At 46.6% G+C, this 12,731-nt stretch overlaps 1 protein-coding gene across 14 annotated transcripts in view; it reads right to left on the bottom strand.

Annotated features, from left to right (window-relative positions):
• Nucleotides 1–12,731, bottom strand: part of NAP1L4 (nucleosome assembly protein 1 like 4) — a 112,336-nt gene that overhangs the window by 53,708 nt on the left and 45,897 nt on the right. The window contains exons 1-3 of one of the 14 annotated variants that reach the window (XM_081241215.1): nucleotides 10,920–11,187; nucleotides 2,726–2,805; nucleotides 2,410–2,487 (exon numbers count right to left, since the gene is read on the bottom strand). The exons of 1 other annotated variant lie outside the window; for it this stretch is intronic. In XM_081241215.1, the coding sequence (XP_081097341.1) occupies nucleotides 2,410–2,487; nucleotides 2,726–2,805; nucleotides 10,920–11,047 (286 nt within the window). In that variant the 5' untranslated portion in view covers nucleotides 11,048–11,187. 12 more of the 14 variants (XM_081241208.1, XM_081241217.1, XM_081241213.1 and 9 more) reach the window with 12 other exon arrangements.

The following is a 12,731-nucleotide window of genomic DNA, read 5'->3' as shown; positions in this document are numbered from 1 at the left end:
CTTATTCCAGTCCATGGACTTGGGGAAGGCTCTAGGGATGGCTTCATGCAGGCTTTTGGCTGTACTGCCAGCCTGATCACATAAAAGGGCTGGTGGTTGGTTTCGTTTAAGCCTAAGAGATCGGACTTCCCTGGTGGCGCAGTGGTTGGGAATCTGCCTGCCAATGCAGGGGACACAGGTTCGAGCCCTGGTCTGGGAAGATCCCACATGCCGTGGAGCAACTAAGCCCGTGCACCACAACTGAGCCTGTGCTCCAGAGCCCGCGAGCCACGACTACTGAAGGCCGTGCACCTAGAGGAGTGCTCTGCAACAAGAGAAGCCACCGCAATGAGAGGCCCACGCACCGCAAGGGAGACCCCACACAGCCAAAAATAAGTTTAAAAAAAAAAGAATCCGCCTGCCAATGCAGGGGACTCGGGTTCGATCCCTGGTCTAGGAAGATCCCACATGCCACAGAGCAACTAAGTCCGTGCGCCACAACTACTGAGCCTGCATGCTGCAACTACTGAAGCCCGTGCTCTGTAACAAGAGAAGCCACAGCAATGAAAAGCCCACACACCGCAACGAAGAGCAGCCCCAGCTCACAGCAACGAAGACCCAACACAGCCAAAAATTAATTAATTAAAAATAAATAAATAAATAAATAAAAATTTAAATTGGGGGGTGGCGGGAAAAGCCTAAGAGATGGTTCAGGGATTTCTCAACTGGTTGTTTTAGTCCAGTGTTGGGCTTGACTTATTTTAGACAAGCATGTGGACTGTCTGATAGAGACTGGAGGGACCAAGCTGATAAATCAGGGTTACGATACTGAATTCCTCACCAAATCTATGAGGATCCACGTTACCTTGGAAAAGTCCTTATAACCCTAAGCCTTTTTTTTTTTTAAAGATATCCTTGATGTGGACCATTTTTAAGGTCTTTACTGAATTTGCTACAATACTGCTCCTGTCTTATGCTTCTTGGTTTTTTGGCCACAAGGCATGTAGGATCTTAGCTCCCTGACCAGGGGTAGAACTCGTGCCCCCTCTGCATGAAGGTGAAGTCTTAACCACTGGACCACCAGGGAAGTCCCTAGCCCTAAGCTTGACCTTTGCCCATGGGGTACAGGAAGTTTGCTATGGTTTAGCAGGATCCTCAGAAGGTCTAATTTTGAAAGGGAAGTTTTAATGGGCTTGGCAGGTGAGGGTTCAGTGACAGGAAAGAAAGGAAGTTCAGAGAGAGGGGAGGGATAAGGAGGCAGCAAAGAGAGAGATACAAAGGAGATGGAGCAGTAAGGGTAGGAGGGACCTCAGCTCACACCAAGAAAGAGACCAATGACATTTTAAAAATCCACCTTTAGCTGCTTATTTGCTTCAATTTGGAAACAGTATTTGGTAAGGAGGCAATTTTATAATCCTGAACCCATTTAGAAGCCTCCAGATAACAATTAAAATAACTACCCTATGTGGATGGTTTAATCTGGTAACCATGGTCTTCTAACTTGGTTTGGAGAAAAACAAGTTTGGGGACATAAAAGGTTCCTTGTAACGGCCACTGAAGTTCTAAGTTATCCTTAGTAAGACTGGTCCATTTAGTCAAAAATGTCTACGAGGAAAGATCATAATAAAACACATCAGGTGGGACTTCCCTGGTGGCGCAGTGGTTAAGAGCCCACCTGCCAACACAGGGGACACGGGTTCAAGCCATGGTCCGGGAAGATCCCACATGCCGTGGAGCAACTAAGCCCGTGCGCCACAACTACTGAGCCTACACTCTAGAGCTTGCGAGCCCCAACTACCGAGCCCACATGCCACAACTACTGAAGCCCGCGCGCCCTAGAGCCCATGCTCTGTAACAAGAGAAGCCACCACATTGCAGTGAAGAGTAGCCCCCGCTCACCGCAACTAGAGAAAGCCCGCACGCAGCAATGAAGACCCAATGCAGCACAAAATTAATTAATTAATTAAATTAAAAACACCTCAGACGGACTCCCCTGGTGGCGCAGTGTTTAAAACTCCACGCTCCCAATGCAGGGGGCCCGGGTTCGATCCCTGCTCAGGGAACTAGATCCTACATGCATGCCACAACTAAGAGTTCGCATGCCACAACTAAGAAGCCCACCTGCTGCAACTAAGACTCGGTGCAACCAAGTAAATAAATAAATAAATAAATATTTAAAACAGACAAACAAAAACACATCAGAGTTCCTGAAGGGAGCCACCTTTAAAACATTTAGATGATTAGTATCCCATTGCTGCATTCAGAACAAAAGAGTACTTGCCAGAAGGACAATCTGTCCCTATCCAGATCCCAAATAAAGCCAGAGAGCTCAACCAAAATGAGGGAGCTTGAGATCCAAGAGGAGACTTGCCTAACCAAGTTACGGCAACTTGCGAAAGTGAAGAGCACAAAGGGCTCAAGTGTGGGTACCTTGCTCAACTCTGGGGGTTGCCACTCCTTGGTGGGTATCTCCTTTGGATCCCACTTCTGACACCATGTAATGGCAACCTAAAAGAAAGGAGGTAAACTGAGGCAAGCTCAAGTTACCAGAAATCGAGTTTATTTGGGAATAGCAGAAGAACTGCAGTTTGGGACACGTTAAACTGCAGTGAGCGACAGGTGAGCCTGAAGGTTTAGGGCAGGTTGCTTTTACAGACAAAGAGTGCAAAAGGGGAAAATCCAGTTAGGAGCCACGCAGCAAGTTCACTGACTTGAAGATGGAGAGAGATTCTTGGAAGACACTCACCGGTTAGAGGATAAGTCTCAATCTTCTGTAAAGCAAGCAATTTTGGGAAATCAGTCTCACAGTCTTCAACTTTCACTTTCCTGAGGATGCATGCATGAGAGCTACCCGTTCATATCCTTTGGTTCCATTTTAGATTAAAATCCTTTCACATTTCAGATCCAGACCCTCTTGACCTTTCCCTACAACCACCAACCACTTCACTTCCGGCCACCACTTCCACCTGCTCAATTCAAAATTACTGTTGCTGTTGTTGGAATAGATGACAATCAACAGCTCAGTCAGGGTCAGGATCCTGCAGTTCAGCAGCACTTCCAAGAAACCCACTGTCTAGAAGTAGAGTGTGAAACCACTCCTTCTATCCTGTTCACTATGTAGTAGTCTCTGGGACCGAAACAGCACCTGACATAATAAATACCTGGCGAACGAATAAACACTCTATTGCAGAATAGAGGCCAAAGAGGTTCACTTTCCCACAGAATGACACCACTCCAATTTAAAAGACCCCATGGATACAATGATCCTATTTTCGGTGACATGATGACAAAGCAATGAAGTTAAACCCAACAAAACATTCTTCCCGCCCCCAAAAGGAGCTAAATCAAGGAAAGAAAAACAAACAAAATAATGAGTTTAAACAATAGAAAAGAAAATACTTTGAGGTCAAAACAACAACACAAACCCAGAACTCAATGTTTAAAGCAAAGCACACACACTAAAAACAATATGGTTTTGATCCGGGTTTGAATCCCATCTCCATCATTTCCTAGCTGTGTAACCTCGGTTTCAACATCCATAAACTAGAAAGGACCTACCTGAGAGGCTGCTGTGAAGATGGAATTAAACACAGGAAGTGCCCAGTACACGATCTATTCCAGGTCTCTCTCCACTTTTATAACCGCAATATGCTTACAAATCATCCTACCTATTGCTTGATATGAAACCAACAAATCGAGTGAGTTTAAACACTGCTACCCGTATCTAAGAAAAAATAATGTAGAGTGGTGACATATCACAAACAAGCTGGAGTTCAGTTACTCAAGTTTCACACCACAATTTACTTGCTTTTGTTTAGCAATCACTATCAAATAAAACTTTCTTAAAATAGAAAATTATAAGGAATTACCAAATTTGCAGGTGTGAGAAATATAACCTTCCATTTGTTTTAAATGTTGGCATACTGCGTTTAATATTAATTTTATGAAACCACAGTCCCAAGCCTCATCAAAAGGGTCTCTTACTTCTAAAAGGCAATCAAGTTGAAATATGAAAGGAATACCAGGCAAAAGAACATTCTAAAATTTCAAAAGAATACAGCTGTTCAGTTTCCCTTCCAGGGTCGAAAACTTTGAGCCTATAATTCTAAATCTGGATTGACATGCAAATTTCCATGATTACACAAATGAATGTTTTGCTTTTATTTATATAAGCTACCTCACAATCCGATTTATGGATTAATTTATTTTTACCCCAAACAAAAAAATTTTCCTAGGGGAAAAAAATTTATTTTTGTAGCAAGTTATCCAATATAACTTTAAATTCTTAATTTTTAACTGAAAACATTTAGCCTACAGTTAGAGTAATCCTATAATTTCAAATTGGGCCACTCTCAAGAGACAAAGGAGGTGTAAATTGGGGAACATGGTCACCCTTCACATAACCAAAAATTTTAATACATTTATTAGCTGTCTTAAGTCAGAGGTCCTCCATATCTTCCCATGAGATAAATGATTAAAATTAACTTAAATGTAATCAACATGTTTCTGTTAAGACTTCAGAATTTCAATATAGTCTGTAATTCTTATTAAATTAGGGTGGCAGTTAAATGAACCCCACAGCATAATCACTTGGTTCACATAAAAGTCTGAGGGCTGGCGATCCATCCCATCGTGGGGTCTGATCAGTCCCAGGGTACAGGTCCAAACCCTCCAGGAGTACCAGACCATACTTTGGCTTAGGACACATCAGAAGGGACAAAGAAGCCATTCATCTGCTCTAAGAAGGAATCAGGATATCCCCACAGGACATCCCCATGTCTCTACCCACAAAACCTGGCCACTATACAAAGCCCTAATCAGGAGATTCTTTATTCAGTCTCTGTCACTGCATTCCTTAGTATTGGGAGTTAACTGCGCTGGATTCAATATGCCAGCAGGTAAGTGAAAACATATCTAAAATAAACAACCAGATAACTTATGTAAATAGCTTAAATAATGGAAAATGTCCTTGTAAATCAACAAACCCTTCAATATACTTGTAATCTCTCAAAAGTTAAAAAAAAAAAAAAAAAGCGTCCAGATTCTAAACTCAAACCAGTGGTCTTAGAATTATGTTCTAACTGATTTCAATCATATGTAATGATTGATAATCTAATATATATGCACTTTTTCTTTTGCCATGATCGAAAAATCTATTTTAAAAATCACATATATTACATGTTTACAGATGAACTAAGATTGGCAAATAGTTAATTATTGCTGCTAAATGTTAGGTACATACGGGGGAATCACTACTTCTACATATGTTTGAAACTTTTTATTGTCATGTTTTTGAAAAAAGAATGGATGAATGATCCATCTCTGGCCTCCCACTGAAGAGTAAGTTCCATGAAGGCAGAGATCTATCTACTTGCTCAACACAGCAGTCCCTGGGCCCAGCACAGGACTAGGCAGGAGACAGTGGCCAAGCAATCTGCTTCACCCATTCGCTCACCGCTGCTGAGTGATGATCTGCTCGTGTGTCACCTGTATACAGCATGGTGGTGTCAGGGACCCTACGTACACCTTAGCCACTCCTAAGCAGGTTCTGAAGACACACAGGAAGTCATATCTGCTTAGAAGATCTAATGGCCATGAGACAACGGTGTACTGTTTTTTTCAGAAGCTTGCTAGAGACTAAGCCCTCAGTTTTCAGGAAGAAAGTAAAAAAGTTTCCCTTCTTTAAACAAAACAGTCTACTTTTACTCAAGGCACACTGGTTCTTCATCATTATAGCTCCAATTTCCTCCTCCACTCTCTTGTCCACAGTTTGTTAGTATATGACTGAATGAGTCGAATATTTGAAGGTTTTTCTTTTCTCTCTCTTTTTTTTTTTTTTTTTGCGGTACGCGGGCCTCTCACTGTTGTGGCCTCTCCCGTTGTGGAGCACAGGCTCCGGACACACAGGCTCAGCGGCCATGGCTCACGGGCCCAGACGCTCCGCGGCATGTGGGATCTTCCCGAACCAGGGCACGAACCCATGTCCCCTGCATTGGCAGGCGGACTCTCAACCACTGCGCCACCAGGGAAGCCCTGAAGGTTTTTCTTAATCCAAGGTCTTGTCACCTTGTCAGTAAGGCTTTACCCTCTCCAGCCTATTTAAAACCCAAATCCCTATTCCTTCTCTCTACTCTTGTTTTCAAAAGCACCTACCACTGTCTAACTTGTTTGTCTGTCTCCCATTGTGGAAATACTTGAGGGCAAGGTCTTCTGTCTGCTTTGTTCAGTGCAATAAAATACGCCAGTACCTAGAACTGTGCCTAGCAGAGAGAAGGCATTCGTGGATGAACAGATGCCAAGCACTAAAAGCTACTTTGGATAACCGGGTAAACAAGTAACGTTTTAAATTACAATACTTACACCCTTTGCACGTATTTAAATTGTACAGTCGATCTTTCTACCACACCACACAACTATTACACAGAAATCATCTTATCTTGTTTTTGAACAGGCTTTTGGGGATAATAATAAAATGCACAGTACATACACTAAAAAAAAAAAAAAAAGTCCCACAGACCCAGAATGGAAGCACCTTTAATAACAGCTGACAGTATACTTTTAAGAGGAAATTTAAGGCTACACAGTGAGTGGCCAAGATCAAAAGGTAAAGTTCATTAAGTGATCTTTTGTAGTTTTCTTACTACAGAAATACACTGCCTCTCCTGTTACTAAATACTCATGAAATTTAAAATTCAATGGCAAACAGTGTAAAGCAGCCCTGCTTTCTCTGAAGAGGGCAGGGTAGAAAACCAATCGCTGTCAAACGAAAACAAACCTACGTCGTCTGTTTTGAAAATTCCGTAACAGTCAAACACAAAATTCTTCACTACCCATTAACAAGGGTTGTGCTCAAGGAAAAATCTCACAATTGCAGTTTAGGAAGGCAAGTATTCACTGAACTAGGAGAAATTGTGCAAATTAAGCTAAGGCTGGAGGAGAGCAATTTCCTGCAATAATTCCACACCAGCTACTTTTTACTTCTGAAATCATCCCAGTGGTAGAATAGTCAAACTAAGTAATATGAGCCTTTTACTTTGGATGCCTAAACACCTTTACCTCTAAAAACCAAAAAAGCACTCCTGAGACAGCAGGCCCAGACCAATCTCCCAACGCGATCCTCAATGCTGCCTTGATTATTCAAAATGCCATCACTGGGAGCACTGGTTCTGAGCAGTAATGGTTCTACCCTGTTTCATACTGGTTGATGGCCCTTAGGGCTTTGGGAATTTAAACCACCCTCGGCCCACAGATACTATTTATCAAAAACAAAACAAAACAAAAAAAACACACCAAAAAACCCCCCTGGGTTCTCCAGTAAAACTTTTGGAAGTACAACATGAGCTTATCAGAACAGTTTTAAACCATTTTAAAACTGTGGACAAAGAACAAAAAAAGAAAAGCAACTCTGAAAATAAGTAATTCGGAACTCTTATCATCCCATGTACGCATTTACATTTGAGGTCACCTCCTCCTGATGCTAGAAGACTATCAACTGCTCGAAGAAAAAAGGAAAAGATTTCACTCTGAACCCTAGCTGGTCAGAGAACTGCAGATACAGGGAATTAATACGCTCTCAATATCAAGAGGCTGGTAAAAATCCTGACAGGTTAACGTAAATATTTTAACTGAAGATTCAAGTATGAATTCAGACTGTCATGTACTGATGAACACATCCTAACTCTAAGCACTCAATTTCTAAAAAATTATGAACTATCTCATACAGATTAAAATCTCTCAACTCAGAATATCATAGAAGGGTCTGATAATCTAAATGGTCAATTCACAAAACTGCAATGTCTGTACACTTTTAGAGGACAACAACCCTAAAACATATGCATCTTTTCCAGAATTCAGTTTACTGAGATTATCAAACCAAGTGATAAAATCAGCTATTGCAAAGAATTCAATCAATTTCTCCAATCTCTATTCTATATAGTATTTTCAAAAATAATGCAAAAGTCACAAAAGCATTTAGATGTTATTTTATAATACAGAGGCACAAATAACCCCAGACATTCTGAATTAGTAACACGGGTCAACCAGGAAAAAAAAAAGATTGTAAATTATATGTGTAATAACAGGTATTCAAGACAGCACTACAGTGTTGAAATTATTTATATAATTATAATTATTTTGAGAATAATTACTCTCATCATACCATGAGAAGAGGCCTCAAACTTCTAGTGAAAGTGTTCCTAAGTAAACTTGAAAAGGTCACAATTCCTATACCTATTTTATCTATAAAACGAATCCCCTTTGTCACTATAATTCTATAAGAAATTAAGTTTTGTAATGGCATTTTTATTGACCAAAAGTCTTATCTTCGATCCTTCCAAATCTCAGAATACTTTACCTTCAAAAGATGAAAGAAAAAAATTTCCTTGTCGCAAAACAACAACAAAAAAAGCAGCTAACAAATTAAGAAAATTCATTTTCTGGGATTTCTTTTTCCTGTCAACTCTTACCTTCACAAGTTAACCACTAATAGATAACGCTAATTTTTAAGCCATCTCCCTCTACTTTAGTCACTCATTTAACCTTTTAAATATATCCCTACTCTATCACCACCTTTCTTTCTCGGAAGGTCATTTTACATCTGCATATCATTTATCCCTCTAGCTATTGTTAATCACCGTCTGAAATCATTTCCAGGTTCTACTATGGGAAGCATTTAGCATTCTGTGGAATCACAGAATTCTGAGCTGGAAATGATCAACCAGCATCAATGATGCTCAAAAACTAGACTTCAGTGAGGCTCAGTGCAATAATAAAAACAATTTCTTATTAAAACTTTTCATCTCTTCCACAGAAGAAGTAAAGCTAGGCAAAATTAAAACTGCCTGCATTTTAATCCAAGTTATGTCACCTTGCACACACCACTTTACTTAAACCTTCCAGGGCCTCAAGTTTCCTGAGTGGTTAAACGGGAAAACAACAGTGCTTATCGCATAAGTTATTAGACTATTATGAAATGAGTCAACGCAGGCAGAGATTATCGGAGTCCCTGGTGTGCAGGACAGCTATTAATCACTTAGAGATACAGTTACTTCTACAGGAAGGCAGTAACTTTTGAAAAGACAACTTTTAAGTTCAACAACTCACTCTGAGAATTTTCACAAGCCTATTTTTATACTTTACAGCGACATGCAAGTAAAACAGAGGGGGCGCGTGAACCAAAGCCCTGTTGGCACCTGAGCATCCCCGCCAGGAACCCGACACAGCCTTCTTCGGGGCCCAAAGGCTTCTTGCAGGACTCGGTTTAGATAGACCGGGGATAACTGCGGACGGCGGGAAGTCTGATAACTCACAGAAAGCATTCTGAAAACACAGGATCGGGGGGGCGGGGGAGTGGCCCAGCAGTCAGGTACAAACACACCGATGTGACCCACCTCCGGACTAAGATGCGCAGGGCAACGTCCCATCCGTGACGCTCACGGACTTCTCGGACGGCCCCACTTCCCCGTCCGCAGGGTGACGTTAAGCAATAAAGTAGCGCAGACTCGGCGGCCACCCTGCCGGGCACGCCGGGCCCGTCCGGCTCCCGGCGCGTCCGTTACCGGCTGCGGGCGCACGTCGCCGCCCGTCCCGACAACCCCAGCACCGCGCAAGGTCCTGGTGTCGCCCCGGCACACGCGGCAGCCTCACCCACCCGCCGGACGCGGGACCGGAGCCCGCTGCAGCCGCGGCTAACGGTCACTCAGCCCTGGGAAGGCTCTGGTTCCGAAAACAAAAGGCCCCTGGGCGGCTCCGCGTTCGCCCGCGTCTTCGCGGCCCGACCCGTGGCCTTAACCTTCCCGGGGACGCCGCGGGGCCGGCGGGCGGGAGCCGCGCGGGAACAAAGCTCTCCTGACCTTCAGGCCGCCGCGGGAGGGGCGGGGCGCGACACCTGCCGCCGCCGCCCGGCCCCGCCCGGCTCCCCGCGGGCCCTGGTCGGACCCGCGTCGCCCGCTCCCGCCCGCCCGCTCCCCGCCGCCGCTCCGGGCGCTCCGGGCCCGGCCCCGCCCCTGACGCCGCGGCCTCCCGAGATGGCGGCCCCGGGCCTCTTCCGAGGCTCCCACCGCCCCGGCCCCGGCCCCGGCCCCCGCCCCGCCGGCCGCCACTACCACCGTTACCCGACCGAGCCTCGCGTTCTCACCTCACGGCTCCTGCGGCAGCGGCAACGGCCGTCTGGGTTTCGCTCGCTCCGGGACTGCGCCGCCGTGGCCTCCAACAACGCCGCCTCCCATTGGCTGAACATCCTGGCCCCGCCCTCCTCGAGCAAAGCGGGCTACGATTGGGAGGGCGCGGCGCAAGTCAACTACGCTTGGGCGCCGCCGGTGACGGCCAATCGGAGGCCGCCCAGGAGGCGCCGCGCTGAGCGGGGCTGAGACCCGCGGACCGGATGCAAATAGGGATGCGTGACGTCAGCGTGGCGCGCGCCCGTGTTCCTTCCGCCCCTTTAAGGGGCGGGGGCGCGCTGAGGTCACGTGGTGGGGCGTCTGCTGCAGCCTGCTCCCGTGTTCTCTCTTCGGGCGCACCCCTTTTCCGGCCCCACACTCATCTCGGTCTGCGCAGCCCATTCCCCATCCCAACCACCCACCCCGACCGCTCACCCCCGCTCGGGCGCAGTCCACCCCCCGGCCTGTGCACCCCCCTTCCCCAGCCCCCCGTGGGACTGGGCGCTGTCTCGGGGCCCACCCACCTCCCGCCACCCCTGCCTCCCCCCCCACCCCAGTTGAGTTCCAGCCCCAGGGACGCGCGCGCTGACCCCGCCGAACTCCGCGACCCCATGGCCGGGGCTTCCCCCCTCAAATCCCCGGTCTCGTGCTGACTGCTGGGCTTGGCGCGTGGGGTCCCCTCTTCCTCCCCCACCCCATCCCGTACACTCACGGGCTCTCCCGGGGCAGCTAACAGGCCCGCGTCCCCAGCGTCTCAGCCCGGCTCGGGCCTAACAGACCCACCGGCCAGAAGGAAGGGCCGGGCCGCTGGGGCCGGGGTACCGACCCCGGCCTCCCCACGTTACTGTTCCTGGAAAAGCGTTAATCTGAAAACCGCTTGAGTAAGACGACAGTTCGGTGGAAACCCACATCCGCTAGGCCCGGGCTTCTGAGAGTCTGTTTCTGGGCGCTATCTCCCCCCGTTGAGGGGTCTTTGATTATTTTTGTCCGTTTCTTCAGAAACTGCCTTTTCTTTGAGCGGGGTCGCTTCTGAAACCCGTTCTAACTTCCAGCAAGTTTGAAGGGGGCGGTGGGGAGGAGTTTGAAAGCATCCAGAGGCTCCTATTGGAGGGGCTGTTAAGGACGTAACGTCAGTTAACCAGCCGCAGGGTGCCCAGCAGGTGCCCCGGTGTGACCCACAAGATGGGGACCAGCCTCTGCCCCGCATCTGTACTGAGAGGGTGTGGGTAGGATCCCTGCTTGCCTTACTTGGATTTTCTGACTTTTCTGTAGTGACCTTGTTTTGCTTTTGCTGAAGATGGGGCCGAGCTGGGGGAGGAGGCATAAACTACGAAAGAAAAGAGCACCAGCATTTTCAAGTTTGGAGGTCTGTCCTCCTCCTGTTTACTAAAGGCTCGTATCCACGAGGCCACTGTATCTGGCCCTGCCTGTCTGTTCGGGGTTGGAGCAGGTGGTGCAGCACACCGGCGCCAGTTGGGGGAGCAGCCTGTGTGCTGGCCACTGGGCCTGGCCCTTGGTGGAACGGCTGTAGTGGAGCGGCCTCTCCCCGGGTCACTTCAGTGAGTTGGTGGGAAGGTGGGCGACATTGTCCACAGCCTTTCTGTCTGCAACAGGATTGAGAATGCTGTTTTAATTTCCTGTGGCTGCCACAACAAAGGGACACAAGCCGTGGGGCTTAGTACAACAGCATTGTGTTCTCTCACCGTTCTAGAGGCAGGAAGGCAGAAATCAAGGCGTTACAGGGCTGGGCTCCCTTCAAAGTCTCCAGGGGAGGGTCCTTCCTGCCTCTTCCAGCTTCTGGGAGCTCTGGGCCGTCTTGGGCTTCTGGCTGCATCACATGGCCTTCTTCTCTGTGTCTCCATGGGTCCTCCCCCCACCCCGCCCGACGCCGGTCAAGCCACAGCAGGAATTTAATTGCTAAAGGATTGATGAAGTGACATTTTCCAATAAAGGGAGACGAAGATCATTTTATATATATTTTTTAAATTATTGGCTGCGTTGGGCCTTCATTGCTGCGCACGGGCTTTCTCTAGTTGTGGCGAGCGGGGGCTACTCTTCATTGCAGTGCGCGGGCTTCTCATTGCGGTGGCTCCTCCTGTTGCGGAGCATGGACTCTAGAGCGCAGGCTCAGCAGTTGTGGTTCGTGGGCTTAGTTGCTCCGCAACGTGTGGGATCTTCCTGGCCCAGAGATTGAACCCGTGTCGTCTGCATTGTCAGGCGGATTCTCAACCACTGCACCACCAGGGAATTCCCCGTAGATCATTTTGAAAAATATTATAAAATCAGAATTACATTCAGGGCTCATGGGAAAGAATCGAGAAGTATTATCAGGAATCTTTTTAAAAGCGCAAAATATTTAACATGTGACCAAACAGCTCAGAATATCCCTACTCAAGTTCAGAAATACAATTATGTATTAGGAAAACATTATTCTCATTTTAGCCTGTTATAACAGGGTTAGTTGTTAATTAGTTCTGTGCTCCAAAAATGAATATCTGAAACACTAATTACTATGCTCACAAGCTAAGCGAAGGAGTTTGTTTTGACATATGAAATCAAAAAATGGAAAGAATTACACAGGAGGCAACTTATTAG

Source organism: Mesoplodon bidens (genome assembly GCF_964165515.1).
Source record: "Mesoplodon bidens genome assembly, chromosome: 7".
NCBI lineage: Eukaryota > Metazoa > Chordata > Mammalia > Artiodactyla > Ziphiidae > Mesoplodon > Mesoplodon bidens.
Note: the sequence above shows the minus strand (reverse complement) of the source record. Positions and strands in the feature narration are given on the sequence as shown.